Raw genomic sequence first — 25,921 nt, 5'->3', positions numbered from 1 at the left:
CCGTAATCAATGTACATGCCCTTGCCTGGAATCGAACCTGAGACCTTTCAGTCTGCAGACTGATGCTCTACCACTGAGCCAAAACCGGCTTCAGCAAGAGAGAAGTATTCTTAGTCAGTTTTTCCTTTAGGTTCTTTATTAAATTTTTTTTTTTTTTACAGAGAGGAAGGGAGAGAGAGAGATACAAGTGTCAAACCAGGATGCTACACGATGAGAGAGAAACATCGATCAGCTGCCTCCTGTACACCCCCTACTGGGGATGTGCCCGTAACCAAGGTACATGCCCTTGACCGGAATCGAACCGGGGACCTTTGAGTTCGCAGGCCGACGCTCTTTATCCACTGAGCCAAACCGGTTTCGGCTTTATTAATTTTCTTAATATTTATTAAGCAATTCTACTCACCTAAGCAATAAAAAGTTTTGTTATAATTACATACCAAAGTCCTTTGAAAAATTGTTATTGATTCTAGATTGCAAATAGATGTTATAAATAATTGCTTATGTTTCCCCCTAGTGGAGTTCATAACGTAACTTACCCATTCACTTATTGTGTTATTAGAATAGATGCGTTTGATATTTTGATTATTTGTAAATTGTTAAAACAAATGTTATTTTGTCATTTTCTCCTAAAGGTTTCTAAGAGCTCACCCAGTGAGTCAAACAGTGGTGTCGCTAACAGTAGTGTGGAACAACAGCTGAGCCTTTTGCCATCTTCATCGGTACTCAGTCAGCATACAGCCCATGTTGAAGAACAAAGGGATCAAGTGTCAAACCAGGATGCTACACTCAATAAGAAATCTATGAAAATAAGTAACAGACTGTGTTACCCAAAATATACATCTAAAGTACAAAAAGTTAAAAGTAAATCCCAAAGTATTAAAAAATCTTGGTGTTCAAATTTTCAGAAGTTAGGAACCACTATTAAAAAGGATTTAACGTTCTGTTATTCATGCCAGTTATTCTGCCAGAAAAAATATAGCTTTGGCGGAGAGTCCTTAGCAACCCAAGGAATTTCTAATTGGAAAAAAACTCTGAAAAATTTCACAAAGCATGAAAAAAGTATAATGCATTTGAAGTCATTGCAATTTTGGAGGGAATACCAGTTTTGTGATGAAGGTGTCAGTGACAATTTATCTAATCATTCAAAAGAGATGGAAGGAAATAAAAAGTACCTAAAGCTTATCATTGAAAATATTTTATTTCTTGGAAAGCAGTGTTTACCCCTAAGAGGGAAGGACCAATCTATTTCATCTGTGAATAAAGGCCATTTTTTAGAATTGTTAGAAATCAGAGCAAAAGATAAAGGAGAAGAAATATTTAGACTTATGAATTCACAAGTTGATTTCTATAATAGTACACAAATTCAAAATGATATTATTGACATAATAAAGACTGAAATGTTACAAGATATTGTGAATGAGATCAATGTCTCCTCAGCTTTTTCAGTAATATGTGATGAGGTAACTGATAGTGCCACTACAGAACAGCTTTCAATTTGTGTAAGATACCCAGAAAAAACATCAAAGGCTATCATAATTAAAGAAAGATTCTTGGGTTTCATAGATGTGGAAGAGATGTCCGGAACCAGCTTACACAAGACTATCACAACTTACCTGCAGCAAATTGGAGTTGATATAAGTAAAATAAGAGGCCAGGCCTATGACAGTACTGCTAATTTGAGGGGGAAATTTAATAAAAGTGCAGCAGAATTCAAGAAGGAAGAGCCAAGAGCTTTATACGTACATTGTTATGCCCATTTTTTGGACTTAGCAGTAATTAGGTTTTGTAAAGAAGTAAAAGAACTCCGAAGAGCTCTAAATACTCTGAGTTCTTTGTTCAACACTATTCCTATGTCTAGGGAAATGTCTGCAAATTTTCAAAAGATACGTAAGCTAAGTCAAAACAAAACATGCAAGAAACATATATCACAATCATGTTGGACACTCCATGATCATACATTACTGTCTGTGATTGAGGGCCTTCCAGACATTATTGAAACATTGGAATTCGTATCAAGCCATTCTTCTAACACAAGTTTGGCTGATGAATTGAGCGATTTACTGACATCGGTATCCAAATTCGAATTTATTTTTTGTTTGAAATTTCTTTATCGAGTATTAAGTGTTATAGGAATTCTTTCCAAAGAGCTTCGAAGTGAAACCATAGACATTTTTTCTTTGTCTTCAAAAATAGAAGCAATTTTGGAATGTTTATCATCTGAAAGAAATGATGTCTGTTTCAAAATGTTCTGGGAGGAAGCAGAAGAAATATGTCAAAAAATAACCTGTAAAGGTTTTGAAGTTGAAAGACCTTCTTTTCATAAAAGAAGAAAAATTCAGGAAACAAGAGCTCTTAGCAATTCAGACAATATGTTTTTTCCTACTTCAACAGAAGAACAATGTAAAATTGGCATTTATTACCAGGGATTAGATACTATATTACAGAATTTAAAAATGTATTTTTCAGAATTTGATTATTGCAAAGTGAAGCAAATTTCAGAACTATTACTAAAATGGAATGAACCATTAAATGAAGCAACAGCCAAACATGTCCAAGAATTTTATAAACTTGATGCAGACATCATTCCAGAACTTAGATTTTATCGGCAATATGCAAAGCTCAACTTTGTCATAGATGATCATATCAATTTCAGCAACCTTGGCTACTTATTTATTCAGCATGGTCTTCATAACAATATTCCTTGCATATCAAAGCTATTACATATTGCTTTGTCTTGGCCAATCACTTCAGCAAGTGTTGAAAACTCATTTTCTGTACTGCCTCGTCTTAAAACATATTTATGTAATTCCATGGGACAAGAGAAGCTTAGTGGCTTGGCCCTAATGGCTGTTGAACAGGAATTAGTAAATAAATTGCTGGAGCCTGAAAGACTCAATGAAATTGTGGAGAAGTTTATACATCAGTTGAAGGAAATATAGTATTTGCTCAATGAATTTACCTGAGTTTCGTGTTTCTATTAGAATATAATGGTTTTTATTTCAAATGTTTGTCTAAGAAAAATTTATTTTTAACTTGTCTTTTTCACTTTACATGGTATTTTTGAGATTGTTTCATGTCAACACAAAGAGTTTCCTGATTCTTTCTGTACAGCTGCCCAGAATTGTATAAATGTGCCATGATATATTAGAATACTTCCTTCTAAACAGATATGTTAAGTCTGTTGTTAGTATAAATAATGCTTCATTTAATAACTTTGCACATAAGTCATGTTGCATATTAGTAAGTTACTATAAGGTAAAATGTTAAGTTAGAATTACTAGGTCAAAAGATTTGTGCATTCTTTATTTTTGATTGGCACATAGCTTTCTACAAGGATTATGCCAATTTACAGTCCTGCCAACAATATGAGTCAAATATTTTTATTTTTGCTGACCCATTAGTTGAATAAAGGTATATTAATCTCTGGAGATTAAATGAGTGGAATTTTGTACTTTCACTTAAGAATAAGGTTGGGTATGTGCTTGAGCAATTTGTGTATCCTTTTCTGTGAACTGTTAACATTTAAATATTAAAACCAAATGTTGCTGTGTTTTTGCATGAAACCCTGACAGAGTAGTCCACACAGTCCCAAAATAAAATTAGGTAGTGAAAAACTCGAAAGCAGGTATAAGACCTGAATGGTATTGGCTGTCTGTATTGGTCATGGAGGAAAAGCAGTGGGATGTCTGATGGCCTTGAGAATAGGTCCCCCAAATCAACAGCTTTCCATTGGAGAGCATGCAGGCCAATTTGGAAATAGCTAAAACAGGAAAGGTTCCTCAAGATGCCAATTTGCAGGTGAATTTAAGGGGACTGAAGATGTTGCAATAGGCTAGGTCCTTATGAACTCTTGAAACTAATAAATCTAAGCTTCATTCCAAAACAAAATCCATTTAAGGAGAAACTGCTGGCTGTAGATACTAGATTGAACAGGACAGGCAGAGACCATAGGAAAGACAAGATGCATTTTGAAGCAAGGGAGAGAAGACAAGGAAGCAGATGTCAATAAAAATACTAGTAATAGGATTTCTTGAACCTTGAAGCTAGAAAAGTTGTTCTGTCCCTTTCCCTCCATTCTAAAGGAGTGAATGGGTTTCATATAAAAGTGAACAGAAAAGAATTGTGGCTCAGCTGGCCTATGAACCAGAAGGTCACGGTTTTATTCCTGGTCAGGGCATATGTCTGGGTTGGCGTGAAGGAGGCAGCTAATCAATATTTCTCTCTCTACCCATCTCCCTTCCTCTCTCAAATCATTGATGTGATCTTTTGTGACTGGATTCATCTATGTTGTAGCATATATCACCATTTCATCCCTTTTTACAGCTAATATTCCACTGTTTGGGTATATACTGGTAATTTGCTTACCCATTTATCAGTTCATGGACATCTTAGTTGTTCCCACCTTTTCAGTAGTATGGTAAACATTCACATTTTTTGTGTGAGCATGTTTTTGTTTCAGGTGTTGGAACTGCTGAGTCATACAAAGGGTAATGGTTTGAGCAACTATTAGTTTTTCAAGCTGGCTGATACCATTTTAAATTCCCATCAGTAGTGCAAGGATTCCAATTTCTCCACATCCTTCCCAATACTTATTTGATTTTATTCTAGGCACTAGTGGCCCAATGCATGAAGATTTGTGCAAGAATGAGCCTTCTTTTCCCCTGGCTGCCAGTACCACCTTTACTCCGGCCAAATCAGCCTTTCTGCTTTCCCACACTGCCCAAAGGCCCCAAACGGCTGGGGCAGTGTGGAAAGCCTGCATCATCACCATAGCATCCTACACTACCCCCCAGCCATTTTTTTTGTTGAGTTAATTTGCATACTCACTCGTGATTGGCTGGTGGGTGTCATGAAGTTATAGTCAATTTGCATCTTACTCTTTTATTAGTGTAGATGTTAGTGGGTGTTGATTTCCCCCGACCCAGCTTTACTCAAGCTTAATTGACAAAACTGTTAAGACATTTAAAGTGTACATTGTGATTTGATAGTCATGTGTTGTTTCATGACAGGGACACATTTTTAGAAATGTGTCGTTAGGTGATTCCACGGTTGTACAAACATCAGTATACTATAAGCTTAGATAGCATGTAACTACAAGATTAAACCAAGCACAAGAAGAAAAAGATGCATTTAAGATGCAGTAAACACAAGATGAGGTTGCTCCTGGTATAACATGGCATATTGTTTGACAGCAAGTTATTTTTTTTTTTTTTTAGAGAGTACACTTTAAAATAAAAGTATAGTAAATACGGCAGTTACCAATATTATGTAATGTACATAATCATATGTGCTATACTATTACACAAATGGCAGCACAGGTTTGTTTATAGCACCATCACCAGAGGTAATATATAGCACCCCTTTGTCACTAAATAAGGGATTTTTCAGCTCCATTAATCTTATGAAAGCTCCCATCACTTCACTTCTGAGAACAAATTCTCTTGGCAAATTTCAGTTCTACAGTGCACTATTAACTGTGGTTACATACTTTCATCTTACAGCTGAATTTTGAATTGTCATCTCATGGCTTTGAATTGCATTTTCCTACTGGCTGATGTCATCTTAAAATATTTCTATTCAAATCCTTGGCCTATTTAATTTTTTTTAATATATATATATATTTTTTTTTTACAGAGAGGGAGCTAGAAACATTGATGAGAAACATCAATCAGCTGCCCCCTTCACCCCCCTACTGGGGATGTGCAGCAGTCAAGGTACATGCCCTTGACCAGAATCAAACATGGGACCCTTCAGTCCCCAGGCCAATCCTCTATCCACTGAGCCAAACCGGTTTTGGCATAATTGGGGTTTTAAATTGATAGAAGTCTCCAGAATTGTTAAGAATCCTTTGCCAAACACAGGATCATGAAGACCCCCCCCCCCCCCCAAAGTACTTAGTATTTTCATTGCTACATTTGGATACCTGAACCATTTTTTTCATTGTGGTAGAGGCCATATGAATCTTTGGATCAGTTTACCAATTTCATGAAGTTCTCTAGGATCATGTTGAATCTGCAAATGTTCATAATACTGCCCATATTCTTACAACAAATAGGTTTTCCCATTTGGATCTTTAGAATTTCTTCCAAGTCATCCACTCTTTTATATTCAAGCGCCATACTCCATCTTGCCTCAGGTATTTAGAATTCAACCCATTTTTGGTGCAATACTTTACATGACCCCATATATCATTAAAATCTATGGGCTTGGGAAGTGTAGGGGGGCAAAAAAAACCAATCGATTACTAATTTTCTCCTGAAGACTCTGGTCTAAAACCTTACCAAAATTAACATGTCTCTGTACTATAAAATATTAAACTCTTGCTGAAACCGGTTTGGCTCAGTGGATAGATTATCTGCCTCCAGGTTCGATTCCGGTCAAGGGCCTGTACCTTGGTTGCAGGCACATACCCAGGAGAGGGAGTGTGCACAAAGCAACTGGTTAATGTTTCTCTCTCATCGTTTTTAGCTCTCTATCCTCCCTTCCTCCTCTCTGTAAAAATTCAATAAAATATATTTAAAATAAAAATATATATATTAAAATTCTAGACCTAATTACATAACTAGGTAGAGTTCTCAACTTTGTTGACTTTGAACCCTGAATGATTTGGAAATGTGATTAAAAGCCTGATAGGTGGTTAATCTCGCCCAGTACGCCAAGGTTACAGGATAGAACCATGGTCAGGGAACATACAAGAATCAATCGTTTCTCACTAAAAAGAAAAAAAAAATGAAAACAAATTAAAATTTAATGTCCAGCCCAGGAAGATGGCTTAGTTGGTTTGAGAGTCGTCCCCCATACACCAAAAGGCTGTGGTTCAATTCCTCCCTCATCAGGGCACATACAGAAAGCAACCAATTGTCCTTAGTTGAACACTCCTCTCCTTTCCCCTCTCTTAATTCAATAACCACGTCCTTGGGTATTTAAAAAGTAAATTAAATTATCTTGCTGTCCAAATCAGGTTGGTTAGGACAGAAGTGCCATCTAATTGACTAGTAATTAAAAGGTTTAAGGAGCTTCTGCCAAAAAAGCTTTAAGAAAGTCTTGAATCATATACACTGAGTGCCCAGATAATATCTGTACGCATAATCTGGCCCCAGTGTGTGTGCGCGCGCGCGCATGAATTCCTGCATTGGGTGGGGTCCAGCCAGCCAGGCCAGGGGGAGGAGACATGGGCAGTTGGCAGACTTGTCTGCTGGTCAAACTCCTGGTCAAAAGGACAATTGGCATATTAGCCTTTTATTATATAAAATATAGAGTGGCCATATTATTATGCTTTCAGAGATAATAATTTGGCCACTCAGTGTATATTCTGTTCTATGTCTAGAATACAGAAACTCTTTAAATCACCTAGTTCATGATAGGAAAATTCTAGAAAATTAAGAGTTCTATTTAAAAACAATAGAAGGACAGTTTTGTTTTTTTTAAATATATTTTATTGATTTTTTTTACAGAGAGGAAGAGAGAGGGATAGAGAATTGGAAACATCGATGAGAGAGAATCATCGTTCAGTTGCCTCTTGCACACCCCCTACTGAGGATGTGCCTGCAACCAAGGTATATGCCGTTGACCAGAATTGAACCTGGGACCTTTTATTCCCTAGTCTGCAGAAGTCTTTATTAACAATTGGATTGTTCATTCCTCTCTGCCCTCTTCTTCACTGGCTTCCCGGACACAGGACACCTGATCCTGCCAATGAAAGGAAACAATTACTTCCCAAACATGTAAACATCAGTTATCAGGTTTTTTGCACCACCAAGCAAACTTCCTAACAACAAGGAAATGTTAATACTGGAATGTGGTATCAATAATATTTAAAAATTTATAAAAATATAAACTTTACTTAAGATGTTGATTGTTTAGATTTCATACTGATTTTTAAGGGCCTTTAAAACTGAGTGATAGCTATCTAAACATGCAATTTATGAAATGAGGTTAGTAAGCTACTATCCACAGCCACCTTTTTATAATTTTATTGTATACATGTCCATTTGTTTACACAGTCTGATTGCTCTCCAGCTATACAGCAGAGTTGAGTTACACTTTAAAATTGCCAACCATTCAAACAGATCATTTATATTATTTTGTTCTCCATCTATTTTCAATTATAGAAGACCAATCCCACCATGTACTTATATAGATGAAAAATAAATAGGGAACTTCAAATTTTCTGAATCCACATCTGCATGCTGCTATGGACAGAGGTAAATACATACATATACATATACATATATATGTATGCATATACTTTTTAATTGAAAACTGTGAATTCCGTAAAAACAGTATTTCCTGCCCTGGCTGGTTTGGCTCAGTAGCATTCACCTGTGGACTGAAAGATCCCAGGTTGATTCCAACCAAGGACACAAAGCTGGGTTGTGGGTTCAATCCCCAGTATGGGGTGTGCAAGAGGCAAGCAATCAATTATTCTCTCTCATCATTGATGTTTCTCTCTCTCTATCCCTCTCCCTTCCTCTAAAGTCAATAAAAACATATTTAAAAAACAACAGTATTTCCTATAAGAAAAAAAAAAAAAAGATATATTCACACAAAGTAATTATTTCTTTACCACCCGAGAGTAAGATTGCTTAACATACCTTGATACTTCCTCTATCTTGCAAATTTTGGTTTTCTCTCTTGGTTGGCTTATGCTTTGACAGCTTGACAACAATTATCCACCTATTATTAAAAATGTAATCTTATTAAAATAAAGTAACTTGTTCAGCAAATTACATTCTTATTAATATGTTAACATGTTTTTATGTTTGGGTTCTAATCAATGGTTCTTTTATTTAGCTATGTTATTGCTTAGAAAAGGTCTGGTCTACACCACGGTCATACTCTAAATGTTTTTCACCTGTACATATTGCCTATTACCAAGGACTAAACAGTTGTTACTGCTGAAACCGGTTTGGCTCACAGGATAGAGCATCGGCTTGCAGACTGGAGGGTCCCAGATTCGATTCCAGCCAAGGGCATGTGCCTTGGTTATGGGCACATCCCCGGTGGGGGGTGTGCAGGAGGCAGCTGATCAATGTTTCTAATTCTCAATCCCTCCCTCTTCCCTCCCTGTAAAAAAAAACAATAAAATATGTATTTAAAAAAAAACAAAACAGTTGTTACTCTTTTTACTAGGTAAGTAAAAAAGAATCTTAAGGGTATTTATTTTAAGAGGATCCTAAGGTGAATTTAGAGTACTAAAAATACAGCATTTCTCCACTAAACGTAAACCCTCTTTTCTGCTCTTGATCATACCTCCTCAATTCTACTACTTAACATTTTGGTAATATTTCCCATATTTCAACTCTCACATACACACCTATTTTCAAAAACAGAAATAGAGGAATTTTCTCTTAGGTGAGACTAACATCTTTAAAATCAAACATGTTTCACCCCATCTGGCTAAATCAAATTATTTAAATATTAAATCTAATCCAAAAGACCTCTACTGCTAAGGTTAAGATTTCCAAGGAACTTACTTCAGGCGAATGAACACTCCAATATCAGCCAACATCAATCATTCGCACCTAAAGAATAATAAGAGAAGTTAATATAAAAGACAAGGGCATAAGGTTTGAAAATGCTAGTTAACTTCAAAATTTAAAGAGTAAAATTCCAGAGACCAAGATTGGGGGCAAGTTACAGCATAAAAAAACAGGAAGAAACTTCATGGGGGGGGGGTAGAAGGGGGAATCTAAAATTATTCTCACAAAGTAATAAAATAGACACCTGAATCAGAATGAGAACTGTATCTTCTTTAAAATACAAAAGCCTAACTACTATTTATTTTCACCAGTCTGAGCACAAGTTTGACTGCAATCCAAAATATACTATCCCTTATGTGAAGGTATGTGACAACTCTACCTTACCAAATGAATTTTTAACATCAGCTCTTTTCATAAAAGCACATACCCTGCTCCCCACTCAAGTATGTTTTCCATTCTCAGGTGGACTGACCACCTTCAGCAGAAGTCCTCCAAGAGTACCCCCCGCCCCCCATTCCACAGTACACAATGCAGTTGTCATCCTGCAATTCTCTATATTTGCCTTGTTCTTTCCCTCTAAGTGCTCACTGAGTTTTAAGTTAGGGCAGGGAAGCTTTGCCTTATTGGGACAGCGAGGAACCTGAGATATATATATATATTTTTTTCTGAGGGAGAAGACATTCACCTTCACTATATACACCTGCAGGGCCACTGCACAAAAACCGAACAGATCAGCTTAATTCAAATTCTAGGTTTTTCTTCTTCCCTGATTATCAGGTACTGCCAAGGGCATATGAAATAGTTCCCTGTTGCACATTTACCATCCATAAGGGATACTATATCGTTTTGCATTCTTCCCATTCTCCAGATTTATCCTATGCTGCAACCCAGCCCTCCCTTTTCATCCTCTGAATAAAATCTCAGCACTGGTGTTCAAAAGCAACATTTTTATGGTTGATGGTTTACCAACAACTGTGAGATTTCCACAGTTGAGTCTTAAAAATTGCCAATCATTATCTAGCAGCAATGACAGATGATTAGGAGCAGTGAAATCCTGAGTTCTTTCCCTAATAGGCCATTTGAGAACTACACTAGCTGACAAGAGCACTAAAACATTATCAGCTAAAGCCCAAACAAAACAAAAAAAGGCCCAAAACAAACATCCTGGCTCTCTAAAACCTGTCCACGATCATTAAGGGAAGGACAGTAAATGCAGGACTGTGGATCGTGTCACTGCAGCTGACAATGATTAACAATAGGAGACATGCAACCCCCTTTAAGGTTAAAAGTCCAAAACCAGCCACACACATCTATCTCTATTGGGGGGAAAGTCAGACTATTAGTCTTCGTAGGTTTTACAACCTTGTATAGAAAGCACCCATTGCATTTCTTTCATCTTTCAGAAAGCACCTGTATCTGTTCCAAGGGCCTAATAGTACGAAAATGCATTCTGGCATCACACCTCTGAACATCAGACCATTTTCATTAAAAAGAGTAATTTTGATTTATAATAAGGCTTATGAAATACAATGCAAGCACCTCAGTAGTGTTATTACTGAAACCCATTTATTCCCAGGTTTTTGTCTGAGTGGTTTTTTAAAGACCCTCTGCACTAAGATTTACAAATTGTAGCTACGTACAAATCAAAACTATTAAGAACCAACGTCAGTCACAAGTTTCTCATTTGAAAGTGCAAAAACCTATTCTTCTTAGAATCAGAATAAAGCAAAGTTAACCCCCCACCCCAATGATGTTCCTGAAGTCCATTATTACAACAAGCACATTCTCTCAAAATTGTTACTGGTTGTTGAAGAAATAAACCTGATCTTTAATTTCTAAACACCCAATCCCTAAAATCACGGCAGCAAGTGCTGGCCACCGATTTAATGGATCATGCCACAGGAAAACCCTATCAGGGTTACATGCCAACTTAGTGACACTCTTGTCACCAATACCTAAGCATTGTGTTTGCTTTGCATTATATTATTCATGTAGAGAGCTAAATTAATCACCATTTCTTTCATCTATCAGGAGAGTCAAAAGTTATTTGCTTGAATGGACTATGCATCACAGTACAAATTTGTCCCCACCTTGTGAATTGCTTGCTAAAGAGCAAGCCATTTTCCTTAATATAATAAAAGAAAATTCTCATATTCATGAAGTTTCCACACATTTATGCAAAGTAAACCTAAACCTTCCAGTTACAGAGCAGAAAGCATTATATATGAAAGATGTTTCTCATGCACGCTAGCTAAAAACCAGTTCAGAGAACAAAGTTGAGTTGAGGTCTGAAATAATAGTCGATGCAAAGCTTAAGAACTAGGCAACAAAATAAGGTGGTTAAGACCTTATTTTTGGTAAATAAAATCTTGAATTATAACATCACATCCCTAAAGCTAAGGTAACCAAATTTCAAAAACCTACTCTGAACATTTGCAGTTATCCTTCAGAATACGACGAAGTCTTATGATTGGGAAATGATTCCCACCATGTATCCAACTGTAGGCAAGTCAATGTGCCACGCCAATTTTCCCCAGGTTTAGAGTATAGACATATTTAGTAAAATCATGTAATTTAAACTATTCACATTAGATTCCCGTCTAAGCCCAAGTTAGTAACAAAGATGTTTCTATGGAGCTCATTTGAAAAAAATTTATTAAATCACATTACAGATAAAACAAAAAACAAAAAACAAACAAACAAGCCCTGTACTTTTAGTGTTAATTCACTCAACCTACCCAAGATTGCATTCTGAAATCATTGATATTGCTGACCTACGAGCAGGTCAGTTGCTACAAGACTAATTATCACATGCTATACAGTCCATATCAAGAGGCTAAAATAGCACTCTACCTCCCAAGTATGGTTTGGTTCCCTTTCCCCCACACCACTGATATGTTCCATGTTATCTTCAGTTACAATGCAACTAAAGAAAACCACACAACCGAATCAGATACACCAAGGAATCAAGTTTGCACTTTTGATTTGAGAACTGCAACAGCACTGAATTCTGCCTGACAAATTACAGCCCTAAACCCAAACCCACGCACTTTTGATAAGCTAGCTTTACCATACAAGTGTTAGGTGCTGCACTGTTATTTCACTGTCAGAAGTGTGATGTCAGAATGCCCACGGAATAAAAGTACATAGCAAGTCACCAAGTTAGATTATATTGCTTGTTACCTACCTGTATGCAGTCGGCAATGAGAATCTTGGAGCAAGCAGGAATACTACATCCGGGTCCTAATGTCCATTGCCATTTGCGGTACTACGTTCCTCACAGTTACGCACTGCAGAAATGCTGGCTAAATGCAGTTATGTAGCAGGCCACTACTTTAATAGTCCAAGAACACCAGAAAACATTCCACCAAAACTTAGTGGCTTGCCCAAGAAAAGCCAAGTATCTTTTTTTAAGTTTTTATCTGCCATAATATGCCTCTTACGAAAATTGCACAGGTGTAAATTACAATTTCCCAAATTATGTTTATAATAGTGGTATATCTACGTAAAGAGTGGTAGAGTTTACAGAACTTGTTAATGAGTTCAATTTGTGTTCTAAACAGGGAAGGATTGTGATTTCACTAAATAAATGAGCCAATGGGTTAATGCTTATGAGCTACCTATTAGTAAATACACTGGGGTGTCTTCGAGAATGCAGTTTTTAAAGATTTGGACTACTAAGTTTTAAAATGATCAGTGTTCCTCTTAAAAACAAAATTATGAGAATGGAAAAGGGAAATGGGGGCAGGTGATTTCTTCAAATGAGAAAAATGGCTAAAATACTTTGAACTACTATCTTCCCTCTCCCATCCTAAGTTTCTAATCAACTTTTAGGCAATTGTTTTTTTTAGATAACTTTAATTCCCATTAGGCTAAAAGCTATCATATACAAGACTTACAGAAAGTCTATTTGAGTACCTTACAACCCTTGGTACACTGCTTTTTCAGTGATAAAAGTAAAAAAAGAAAAAAAAAGAAAAAAACTTATTTGAAACTAAGCAAGATTATTTGCTAAACAACATTTAGCAATTCTACAGCCCTCAGTAAGGCCATCAAAATCACAACTTTTAGCAGATTATCCATGAGCATCCTTCACCACTCTTCAAAGGTAAAGTACTACCAAAAGCTTATTTTAGGGGTCTGTGCCAGCATCCCTTATAAAGAAAGGCATGTAATCTGAAAAATAAACTGAAACATTAATTTTATAGGCAGATTATCCCATTTCCCCACCAGCCCCCACCCACACACATACAAGTTCACCCTCCATGGGTGTCCCATGAACACCCCTTATTTTATCATTAGTCGAGTCCCTACTATACAATCCAATCAAATTATAATGGACTTCTTTCCAATTAAGACCCTGGTTTCCGTACAGAAAAATCTCATACATAGCACCAATTCATATCTTAACTGGGGACAAAACTTCCTCGTTAACATAATTATGGTAGAGCTACCACCCATTTCCAGGTGTCTTGAATAGAAATAATGAACATTTTTAATGAGATTTCCTTAATTAGCACATCATGTACTTGTCACATAACCAGAATTGGGTGACATGCCTTTATATTCCACTAGTGTTTTAATTTTAGTATTATCCAGTTTCCCATGCAGAAGGTGCTCAATTATTTCAATAGATTTCCCTTCGTACTCAGGCACAATACTAAACCTCAGCATTTTAACCAAGATTTGATTTAGAATTTTACTTTTGCCAATTAGCACCAAGAACAGAGGTGAAAAGGAGGAAGACACATTCCACAGTAAAGAGTTCTATAATGTACAAATTTGGATGGATCTGTAACTAAGAACAAAACCAAACCATTATTTTACCTACTTTTAGGAAGCTGTTCCCTCTGCTAAAACAGATACATTGGGAAAACAGATCCCCACTGTTTTCAGACAACAGTAACAAGATACTTTAATATTAAATCAGTGTATCTAATTCTAAGGGAAGGAGATTCAATGAAGTTGACAATAAACTGACAACACCATCGAAAAACTCCAAAACTTGATGGGTGGGAGGGACATTTATATTTGCACTGTGTAGCATAAGTGACTCTCTAGATTTAGTGCTGCATCAAAAGGAAACTATGGAAAAACAAATTAAAAAGTATTTTACAATTAGGAATGGCTATCTGCAACCCTACATGTCAACTGTCACCACTAAGTCTTTGAAAAGAGAGCAAGTAGATTTATGGTCCTATAGTTTTCGCCCAATGAAGTAGCAAAAGGAGATATAAAAGGTTCAGAGTATAAATGTATATATAGCTACACCTAGTTTATGGTTACTGCACTTTTTACTTTCAAGTTGAAATTTTCAGTCTAAAGCCCATCTTTATAAAAATCACTTAAAGTAATACATGAAAAGACTTCATGTTTGACAATCTTTAATTCAAATGTGAAAGTTCAATACAAGCCAGTTGTGGGGCTTGGGACAACTCTTTTAAAAACAAAAATGGAGGAATGCAACAAAATGATCTTTCCACTTTTTCTCCAGGAACTTTCAAGAAAAGGATAACTCATAGGGCCATAGAAGATCCATTTAGCCATGCCCACTTTCTCCCCCTACCAATAGTCATACACCCAATTCCACAATCTTAATACATATTCCTGAATGAAGATTTACAGTTCAGTTTTACTTATTTAACCATTTAAAAATACTTAGCACCGCTTGCTTCCTATAATGCCAAACAAATCAAATCACGGATCTACTTCAGTATGTGTTTCTTCTTTTTAAAATAAAGGGATACTTGTTTGTAAAAAGCAATACTTAGCCTACAGATACATTTCCCCAAAATGGCATATGCCATCTGAAGGTCTCAACACGCTCATGCTTTCAAAGTGGAATACCTAGCCTAATGTGCATGGAAGCATGAATGGCAAAATTGAAGATCAATATTATAACTATTTTATCTATTTATTTGAAGCACAGTAAAAAAAAAAAAAAAAAAAAAAAATACACTTTAGAAATTCGATGGCACAAGGTACACTGCCATAACTTGTGGGACATTATACAGTTAAAAAAAAAAAAGGAAATAAAAAGGAAAAAAATCCTGTTTCAAAACACTGCATTACATAATTTTACCTGCCCAAACAGACCATTTACAAATATTAGGTCAATGAACTGCTAACATCCATAAAAAGGTAGCTTTCTTACTAAAATGCAAGAATTTAAAAGATTGTTATCTAAACAAGAAAAGACAAAAACAAACTAGAATGAGAGCCTAGATATCACATCTAAAATCGGGGTTTTTTGTTTGGGCCTTCATACTCTTCTCTCCCTCTACCATATCCTGCTGGAGTTCCAGGCCCCATCCCTCTAGGGCCCTGTCCACCCACAGGTCCCGCACCTCCCTGCCCAAAGCGCTCAGTACGCTATTGGAACAGTAAGTAACAGTTCATTAAATGTAGTTGATGTCCATGTGTGTTAAGTAAATATTTTAGAAGGTTCCGTAGTCAACGTTCGTCGATACAATCACCAATGAGTCGATCCACAGGTACCGGGAACATAGAAAGGAAAAAAGGGTAATTTGAAAATTAGTTTACGATAATACATGCCTTGTGGTATGTTCCCACTTGAGCCATTCTCATACACCTGTTTCAAAGAATAGATCTTCCCTGTGGTGCTAAAAAATTTAAGAATTAGTGCAGATGTGAAAACCCATTCCAAAATGAGTTAAAGAAATTTCACATCAGAACAAACCACTGGAAAGCTTGCAAACTTCTCACTTTCAAGGTCTGAACAGGAAAATTAATTTCCAAGTAAGCCTGACAAGCCCAACCAGACAGATTCAATTCACTCAAAGAAGTGACAAAGAACCTACTCACCAGTTAGTGGCATGTGCTGCATAAGAAACCTTGTGCTTTCAAGATCTCAAGACACATCTGCTAAGTTGCAGAAATCTTAAAAAGTTCAAAGTTTTAATAAAATGCTACCAGACTACAAAAAAAGCATAAAAGACTAATAGATTTAGTCACTTAAACGGCACAGTAACGTGATTTAAAAAAAAAAATGTGTTGCCATATTCTCACAGGTGTACCACCTTTAGGACCCATCACTGTATGACCAGAGACACTTTTATGGTTACGGTACTATTCTGTGTTGTTGCAAATTGACTGGATATACAGCCCACCCCATAACAGTCCAACTTTCCCCTAAGGACTTTGAAAAGTCCTCTGGCTATGATTCCATGGTTTGGGCATTTCCCAAAGAGCCTAGCACCATGCTTAAGTGACTGCAATAAAGCAGCAGTTTTTTGTTTTTTTTCCATCTAATTCCATCTAGTTTAAGTACTTCTAAGTCTTAGGAAGCATGTATCCAAAAGAAAAACCCTAGAGATATGCAAGCAGTGCAGCCTGACTATCTTTCAAATTCCATTTAAAATAGAACAGCTACTAAGTATTACCACCACGCCCCGCCCCCCCAAAAAAATTTTTTTAAATAAAAATGGCATCAGGGTTTAACTGTTCCTATATGTTAGTTTCAAAATGTCTCTTACAAAATACTATAGGGCTACCTGAGGAAGACAAAATCTCAATCCTTTAAACTATTTTTCAAAATCTAAACATTTTAGGGGTTTAGCACACTGTACTATATATTTCATGAAGGCTAGTGAGGAAAATTTGGGGATTTCACAATTATATCATTACATCTTAAATGCATAGGTTTTTGTTTTTTTAACCTGTTATATGGAATATACAATTTTAACTGTGGGAACATCATGTGAAGTTACATTTTTAATGAATTTCCTTACATACCTAAAATATGCCTTTAAGGAAACACATAAGCAAAAATGTTACCCACACTAACTATCACACTATTTTTAAAATTTAATTTGAAGAAAGCTTATAGCACTACATTTAACATAACCAGTCATTTACGGTTCTAATTCCCCAAAAGCCATAAATGGGTTTTGAAATAGGTGAGGTCCCACACTAAATCCTTATGTTCCTTATTTTTAAACTGAAATTAGTGAGTTATTTGCTGCAGCTTCCTTCTTTTGCCAAAATCCTGTAGGTGAACTAATTAGACTTAATTCAGTTGTGAAAATGTCTTCTTCCTTAAACCCGTTTCTAAAGCCAATATTCAATTCTCCTGAGGATTTGTAAAGCCCTAAACACAGCCACTCAGACCAATTCACATGGTTGTTCTAAAAGCATCTGGATTAGGCTATCTGCAGTTAAAATATGATAGCATCAAGAAGGTTCAGATCAAATGCACACAACTAGTATGCTTAAAATTGTCATTGGTTTTTTTTTGCTACTCTGTAGCAAAACAGATGTCTGTTTTAGAAGGTGTACCTATAGACAGCCCAACAGGTGGGAAACGACGAGTCAAAACTTTAAACAATTCCCTTTTCATGGATAGAAGCCACACCAAATATAGGTCAAAGTTCTACACATCACTAAAACATGCCTAGGAGCTGCAAACTACAAGTCTAATTCATATAAAGTTATGGCAAATGCCAGCTGAGTGAACAACAGTTTGCCATTTGTTTACGCTCACTTAGATGTAGAATAATTAGGTACATTATCTAACATTTAGAATTTGGATTTGCCATGCCATGGGAGTGCCAAAGTACACAAGCAATATAATAGAAAGCACCTAAGTCTACTTATTGCCAAAGATAACTCCAACATACTAACAGCACTGACTTCGAGTTGGCAACCATATCTGTTTAGGTTACCACACACTGAGTTCTTCTATGTTGCCAAAGTATCCCTCAATATTACGATTTACATGATAGGGAAACTAAAAGAAGTCCAATCACCTACTTAAAAAAAAATAAAACACACACAACAAAATAAAACACACACACACATTAAGTAGTGAAAATGAGAATTTCCTCGGTACTACGTCTCACAGGATACATTACCATGTCGCTTCCCATCATGGAACCAGTCATGGTTGCTGGTGGAACGCCAGGATTAGCTTCATAACCTATGCCGCCACCACCACCTAATGGTGGAAATTTCTGGCCTCCTGAACCATAGGGATCTAGGAAACAAAAATGCCAGTTATAACTAAACCAGAATATTGCTCTCTAATGACATTGCTAATTTATTTTCATGCTTACCTCCCATGTTCATTGCTGCTCCACCACCCATTCTCATGTCTCTTTCTCTCTAAAGAAAAAGAAAAGAAAAAAACTTTGATGTATCTGTACTATACCCATACCATATTTGAAGGTACAAAAAAATCCCCATATTTAATGTTTCTAACCAATTTAAAAAGGTTCATTTAAGGCAATTTAAAAAACTTTGAATAAAAAAATTTTAATTTACCCATTGACTTAAGCTTCTTCCCAAAGAATCTTTGGCCTACCAAAAAAATAATAAAACTAAGAAATATAATCATAATACACATTTAAAATAAGTAGATATGTTGTTATTTTACTCTAACTAGACTACAACAGAAGTCTACTTACTGGATCCATGTAGCCCATTCGGCTATAACTTTCCTCTCTTTGTCGTCTCATTTGTTCTTCCATCTCACGTTGACGAATCATCATCTCTTCTTCCCTTCTACGTCGTTCCTCTTCTTGCCTGGAAATGTCCATTAAGTAAATAAATCAAATGTTATCCACACCTTTTCAAACTCAGTTTTGACTACACTGCAAAATTTAGGTTCATCTTTTGTCAAAATGTTAATGCAGAAGCAAAGGCCCAGTTTAACAAGGTCTGCCCGGTGTGGCTCAGTTGGTTGACTGAAGTCTCCCCCCACTTCCCTCTCACTCTAAAATCAATAAAAAACTTTTTTTTTTAATTAAAGGCTTAAACAAAAGTTTACCTTAACTGCATTTCTTTACGTTTTTGCATTTCTTGATTGTGAAGTTCTTCCATGCGCCTTAATTCTTCCTGGCGTCGCATCAGATCTGAACATTGGAAAATTTTGTTTTGGATTAACATTAATGAGATCACAGTAAATGTTTTAAAGACAGTAATTGCTCCCATGAGCAAACCTCAGGGAGTCCTTTACCTTGACGCAGGAGATTTGCCTGATGCTCATGATAGGCATCTTCCATTTCACTTTCCAGTTTGTCTTTTGCATCTTTCATGTTTTTTTCAACTTGTTCCCTTTGCTGTTTCTCCATTTCATCCAAGGACTTCCATCGCTGAGAATATTCATACTCAAACGTACCATGCTGGGCAAAACGGGGAGGGGTTTCTCTCTCCCTGACAACATTTAAAGGTGAATCAATTTGGGATGCACATAAGAAATACTACCTGACTCCCTCCCCTAAAAACAGTGCTCTGTCCCCTGCCCCATCATTTGTAAGGAACATCAGGGGGTAAACAAAGAACCACTTTGGTTCTTAAGAACAAGACAAAATTGTGAAATATACAGACTTCAGAAACAAAAACTAGGCATTTGAATAACTGCTTCAAAACATCTAACTTTCGACTGGTTTGGCTCAATGGGTTCGATTCCGGTCAAGGGCATGTGCCTTGGTTGCGGCCATGTCCCCGGTGGGGGTGGCTCGGAAGGCGGCTGATCGATGATTCTTTCATGGATGTTTCTAGCTCTCTATCCCTCTCTCTTCCTCTCTGTAAAAAAAATCAGTAAAATGTTTTTTTTTTTTTAAATCTAACTTTCTGAGACTGATGCTTTTAGTAAGCATATTCATTTAGAAGAATTTTGCACATTTTAAACAAAACTGAAAAATTACTAGGACAAGTTCTCCCTTAAACTTAAAAACTGCCCAAAAGTTAATCCATCTTACTTTTGATACATTGGATTCTTCTGTGCAAGCTTTTCAGGAAGACCATCCTCATCATCCAATTGTTCAAGTGGTTCCACAATGACTGGACGAGGAGTTCTAATAAAAAAGAAGGCTGTATCTTATTTTCCAGTTGTATCACAACTTCCCCTTACGAGTTAATAAACAAAAATTATTAAAATAAGCACAAGAACTTACGTTGTCAGTAAGAAAACGCCTTCACTGCATCTTTCGAATGCTTTTCTTGCTGCTGGCTTAGAAGCAAATTCAACAATGCCTTTCCCGGTAGATCTTCCACGATCGTCCACAATTACAACAGCCCTTTCAATAGGGCCAAACTGGCTAAAGGCTTCTTCCAACAGTTCATTGGAAACGTAAGGTGAAAGATTTCTAACAGAAAGGGCAGCAGCATGTGTGGCAAAGCGAACCCGAAGCTGTCTACCTCTCATGGGTGTGTCATCAAGTTCAGCTTTGGCAATCTCAGCCAATGCCCTGGATTCCTGAAAGTTATCAGACATCATCACGTTAATGACCCCCAAAATTGCCTCATGTCTACTCTGAAAGTCATAAGCCTACTTCCCATTCCTGTTCTCCCTCCAGCTCCAAGTATATTCAGACAGCCCACCCTGACACCCTTCTCAGAAGTTAAAATGCCTTGCCCATCCCTTGATTCTTTGATACCAACAATTATACACTTTATAAGTTCATCTTTTCTGCAAGAACATTGAAAACATTTTTATCCTTTCATTCTCACCCATGGATATGGGTTATTTTTGGTTATGGTTGTTGTTTTTTTGTTTTGTTTAAAGAGAGCATAAAACACTGATGTGAAAAAAAACATCAGTTTCCTGTGTATGCCACCCCCTCCAGGACTGAACCCACAACCCTTTGGTGTACAGGACCAACTGAGCAACCCGGCCACGGCAAGAATGACAAAAAATTTAAAGGCCAAATGATTAATATTCGTTTGAAAACCAGCACATTTATAGTAGCAAAAAGGAGACCCTTTACTTAATTATACATAAAACCCCAACAAACTCACAAGCTTAATGAATCCGAATCCTTTGCCTTTGTTGATAAAAACTTCTCCCGGCTCTCCATACTTAGCAAACAGTCTTTTGAATTCCTCCTCTGTAATATCTGCAGGTAGGTTCCCAACAAACAACCTACAACGCTGCGTGTAAGTCTTCTCTCCGGGTCTTCTCAGGAGAGACAAGTTGGCTTTAAACCCCTAAGTGAAAAAGAAAGGGCATTTTCAGACACCAGGGACCTCTGGCAAAGCAGGGAAACACACTAATTTTTGCTTTTACCAAAATGGATTTTTCCCAACGGGGTTGGCTCTTCCGTCTCGTTTAAAGTCAAATCAAGGTCTTACTATAGTTGCGAGATTTCCAATGGAACCGCTATCCTAACGCCAAACAGCCAAAATCATTCAAAAAGACTCGAGAACTGACACTTGGACCGAGCGCTACAGACAGGTCCTTTTTGATGGACCATTCCTTCCTCAATTAGAATTAGCTCATTCATGGCCTATTGTCTTCCTTCCCACCTCTATTTCTGCTCACCATTCTACACCTATATCAACAACCTCGTCCTTTCCATATGCTGAGCATCCCTAATTAAAACGGCAAGATATTAAGTGGAAAAAGAGCAAAATCCCGTTATCAAACGACATGATGTGGGCCTGCTCTTCCTCGACCTCTGGGAGCCTACATTTCACGGTCTGGTTCCCAGAATCTTCTGGCTTTAACAGGGCCGGCCCATCCGGGCGGCTCCTCTCCTCCCCGGACCCTCCCCGGGCGCGGGCGGCCCACCCCGGGCTCCGCGGAGAGCCCCGCCCCCGCCGCAGCGCGCAGGCGCCCTTCCGGCCTCCGACAAAATGGAGGCCGGCGGGAAGGGAGGGGGGCGGAGAGGGGCAGCGGCCATCTTAGGGGAACGGACGCGTAGCTCCGGACGCACTCACCTCCGAGTCGGAGATCTTCTCCTCGCTGCGGCCTCCGGGCCCGCCGGGAGGGGGCCCCTGGTGGTGCTGCTGGTGGTACGGGGGGTGGTGCTGCCGTCCTCCGCGGGGCTCCAGGCCTCCTCGGTGTGGCGGCTTAGGATGGCCGCCGGGAGCGCCGAGGCCCGGGCCACCCCCGGGCTTCGGGCCGCCCGGCATCTTACCGCCTTTGGGGCCGCCGGGGCCTGGGCCCGGCTTAGGCCCGGGGACCGGGCCCCCGGCGGGAGGAGGCGGCGGCCCCCCGGCCTGAGGGGGGGTGCTGGAGACCACGCTGCTCGGAGGCGCCGGCGGGGCCGCCCCGGAGGGCGCGGAGGTGACAGCGGGCGGCGGGGTCGGGATGGGGCCTGGCCCCGTGGTGGCCCCGGAAGTCGGGGGAGTGGCGGGCGGCGCCGTGCCCGAGGCCGGCGGCGTGGTGCCTACCCCGGGGGCCGGGCCGGGGCCCGGAGGAACCACGGGCTTGGAGGAGTCCTGTGGCGGCGGCGGCTGCGGCTGCGCTGGCGGCGGCTGCTGGAGCGGCGGCGGCTGCTGATGTGGCGGCTGAAGCGGCGGCGGCTGCTGTGGCGGCAGCTGCTGCGGCGGCGGTTGCTGCTGCTGCTGGTGCGGAGGCGGCGGCGGGATCGGAGGTTTGGGGCCGCCCGGGACCGGGCCGGGACCCAGGGGCCCGCGGTTCTGATTGAGGCCCATGCCGGGCGGCGGCGAGCGGAAGTCGTGAAGGCCGCCGCGGCCGCCGCCTCCTCCGCGCCGGTGGAAGCCGCCGCCGCCACCGCCGCGGCTCCGGAACCGATCTCGAGACATGCCTGCGATCAAGGGGCGGTCGAGACAGAGGCGGAGAAGTCGCTCAGGGAATGTGGATGCCACCTTGCTTTCCACAAAATGGCGGATGACACAGGCTGCGTGCCGCCTTTGTCCTCTTCTTATATAGGCCAGCTGGTAAGGCCCCGCCTCCCTTCTTAATTGGTAGCTCCAACATCCAATGGCAAGCGCCCTATTTGATGACGTTGTTTTTACGAAGTTCTCTTGTCTTCTATTGGCTGCTTGGTGAGAGGTGGGAGGGATGTAGCTGAAGCCTCCCGTTGGCCAATGAGCGGCAAAGGAGTTGGCTGGAGGCCTCTGTGATTTGCTGGGAGAAGTTTGAATGGGTTCGCCAGACCAATTTTCTCAGGAAAGCAAATAGTAAGGGCTCTATCGGCTCCCAGGGAAAGATAAGGGCCCTTTTCTTTCTCAATTGCCCCGGAAGCAGTCTATTGTTATCTTTTCCCAGAAAGAACGTCCCCTGGTTCAAAGGCATAAATTAAGTGCCTGCGATTTGCTATAACCCTGTGTTAGGCCAGTGAAATAAGGAAAATCAAATCTTACCGACTTCACACGTGATCTTACTGTCCTCCAAGCAGCTTTTGGTGGGTCATTCCTCCCCCAATATTCCCTCTTTTATCGCTTCCCGGCCTTTTGGCTAAGATCAAGTGTAGTTTCTGTTCTTAATCAGTTTAATATCTGACACGCCCTCTATCCTAGAACAATTAAATGGATTTTTGGAACAGGGAGATCGAATAGGAGCTTGCTCCGTCCACTCCACGCATTGACCCGGTATTGCAGTGCCTCCGGAGACGGTGCACACACTCACACACAAAAATTAGCTCTTTAGCTCGTGGCTTATTGTCTTCCTTTCCACCTCTCTGTTCATCCAACATCTAGGTGGATGACCACCCAATACGCTGTCAATTCTTTTTTTTTTTTTTTTTTTAATATATTTTATTGATTTTCCACAGAGAGGAAGGAAGAGGGATAGAGAGCTAGAAACGTCGATGGGAGAGAAACATCAACCAGCTGCCTCCTGCACACCCCCCGCCGGGGATGTGCCTGAAACCAATGTACATGCCCCTGACCAGAATCGAACCTGGGACCTTTCAGTCCGCAGACCAACGCTCTATCCACTGAGCCAAACCGGTTTCGGCCTCTGTCAATTCTTTATCTCCTCACCTCCAACAACCTTTCCTTCCATCCTATATCAGCTCCTCCATCCCCACATTATTGCCAGTAAGTATTTCATCTTTAAAATCTCTATTTGAAGAATTTTACTGTCTGATCATAATAGCTGATTCTTTTTTTAAAATATATTTTTATTGATTTTTTACAGAGAGGAAGAGAGAGGGATAGAGAGTTAGAAACATTGATGAGAGAGAATAATTGGTCAGCTGCCTCCTGCACACCCCCTACTGGGGATGTGCCCGCAACCAAGGTACATGCCCTTGACCAGAATTGAACCCAGGACCCTTCAGTCTGCAGGCCGACGCTCTATCCACTGAGCCAAACCAGTTTCAGCAATAACTGATTCTTTAACTTAATCAAAAGCTCCAAACCATTAAATGTATTATTTTTTCACTCTCTCATTTTAAACTTTTTTAAAAATTGGTTTAAGAGAGAGAGAGAGCCGAAACCGGTTTGGCTCAGCGGTAGAGCGTCGGTCTGCAGACTGAAAGGTCCCGGGTTTGATTCCGGCCAAGGGCATGTACATTGGTTGCGGGCACATCCCCGGTAGGGGGTGTGCAAGAGGCAGCTGGTCGATGTTTCTCTCTCATCGACATTTCTAGCTCTCTATCTCTCTCCCTTCCTCTCTGTAAGAAAATCAATAAAATATATTTTTAAAAAAAAAGAGAGAGAGAGAGAGAGCGCAAAACATTGATGGGTTGTCTCCTGCTCCAACCAGGATCAAACCTACAACTTCCTGGTGCTGGGAGGACACTCCAACCAACTGAGCCACACTGTCCAGGGCTCTTACCCTCTCCTATTCATAACTTGTGTTGCATAGTTTACTTATTTTTATTTTTATTTTTTGGGGTGAGTGTGTGTTGCACAGTTTAGATGTTAAGATTGCTTACAAACACGTACAACTCTTGTTTTTCTCCTACATCATACTCATCTGGTAAAACCCCATTCTAGTTGGACCCAGCAATTTACCTTCCTTATCAGTGGCTGAGGCTTTCACTTTAAATTTGTGACCACAAGTCTCAAAAGGGCACTAGACTTTTCCTGGCGCTCTTACTGAATTTCCCCAGTAAGTTCACTTTCCCACTTCCAGAGATAGTGTATTTTATGCCTTCTCTGTTCAAACTCCTATGCCTCTTCTATCACTTCACCATATATAACCAATGCCTTTTCATATTTGAGAAAATTAAAATCACCAGGGGGAACATTGTCATTCAACTGAGCCAGTTTGATTTGTACTGTAGGAGCACAAAAAAACAAACAAACAAAAAAAAAACTTTTCTCCCACCTGAGCTAATAATCCAATTAACATGAGACAGAATAACAGAAGAAAAGATCCAAAAATTATTACTGGTGTACATTTTGGGGTGCCATAAGATATAAGACCCAATGATGCATTAGGCAGTTAAAGTTTATGTGCTATTTTGGTCAAAGGAGAAAGGGGTAGGAGTCTGGGATTTCAAAGAAAAGTAATAATTCATATGAAAAGATCAAACATGTAAAAATCTTTTTTTTTTTTTTTTTTTTACACAGAGGAAGAGAAGGATAGAGAGTTAGAAATTTAATAATCTTCAAATGTATATTTCGATGATAGCATGGATCTCTCCTTTGAGCTTCCAAATCATATCCAACTATTTATTAGACATTTCCACTTGGGAGTTTTAGCTGGCATGTCAATTAATATGTCCAAACTGGAGCTCTCCATTGAACTAACCTATTCTTTTCCCTACTTTTCCCCA

At 39.1% G+C, this 25,921-nt stretch overlaps 2 protein-coding genes across 12 annotated transcripts in view; one reads left to right on the top strand and one right to left on the bottom strand.

The window, feature by feature from the left end:
* Positions 1-3,435, top strand: part of ZMYM1 (zinc finger MYM-type containing 1) — a 29,557-nt gene extending 26,122 nt beyond the window's left edge. For all 8 annotated transcript variants that reach the window (XM_084871994.1, XM_084871993.1, XM_084871992.1 and 5 more), the window contains one exon: positions 633-3,435. In XM_084871994.1, coding sequence (XP_084728120.1) covers positions 633-2,939 — 2,307 coding nt within the window. In that variant the 3' untranslated portion in view covers positions 2,940-3,435. The remainder of the gene's footprint in view (positions 1-632) is intronic.
* A 3,978-nt stretch (positions 3,436-7,413) lies between these two features.
* On the bottom strand, positions 7,414-23,080 carry SFPQ (splicing factor proline and glutamine rich). 4 transcript variants are annotated; one of them, XM_084872008.1, is made up of 13 exons: positions 22,164-23,054; positions 21,243-21,431; positions 20,399-20,700; positions 20,204-20,299; positions 19,459-19,655; positions 19,270-19,354; positions 18,908-19,025; positions 18,765-18,800; positions 18,557-18,605; positions 18,356-18,477; positions 9,477-9,524; positions 8,595-8,676; positions 7,414-7,689 (listed from the first exon to the last, which is right to left on the bottom strand). In XM_084872008.1, the coding sequence occupies exons 1-11, from the start codon at positions 22,992-22,994 to the stop codon at positions 9,501-9,503; spliced, it is 2,049 nt and encodes a 682-aa protein (XP_084728134.1). In that variant the 5' UTR covers positions 22,995-23,054; the 3' UTR covers positions 7,414-7,689; positions 8,595-8,676; positions 9,477-9,500. The 4 variants fall into 4 exon arrangements, with proteins under 4 accessions (XP_084728134.1, XP_084728135.1, XP_084728137.1 ...); XM_084872009.1 differs by lacking the exon at positions 18,765-18,800; XM_084872010.1 differs by lacking the exons at positions 7,414-7,689; positions 8,595-8,676; positions 9,477-9,524 and adding an exon at positions 14,020-15,854 and having other exon boundaries at positions 22,164-23,080.
* Between the last annotated feature and the right edge of the window lie 2,841 nt (positions 23,081-25,921).

Source organism: Pipistrellus hanaki, assembly GCF_964339955.1.
Source record: "Pipistrellus hanaki genome assembly, chromosome: 2".
Lineage (NCBI taxonomy): Eukaryota > Metazoa > Chordata > Mammalia > Chiroptera > Vespertilionidae > Pipistrellus > Pipistrellus hanaki.
Note: the sequence above shows the minus strand (reverse complement) of the source record. Positions and strands in the feature narration are given on the sequence as shown.

Excerpts from the sequence above, each read along its gene's own strand:
- SFPQ (XM_084872010.1), bottom strand. The coding sequence starts at position 22,994 with ATGTCTCGAGATCGGTTCCGGAGCCGCGGCGGTGGCGGCGGCGGCTTC. Across the intron at positions 21,432-22,163 it reads AGAAGATCTCCGACTCGGAG|GGGTTTAAAGCCAACTTGTC; the intron begins GTGAGTGCGTCC and ends TTTTTCACTTAG. Across the intron at positions 20,300-20,398 it reads GGCGTTTTCTTACTGACAAC|AACTCCTCGTCCAGTCATTG; the intron begins GTAAGTTCTTGT and ends CTTTTTTATTAG.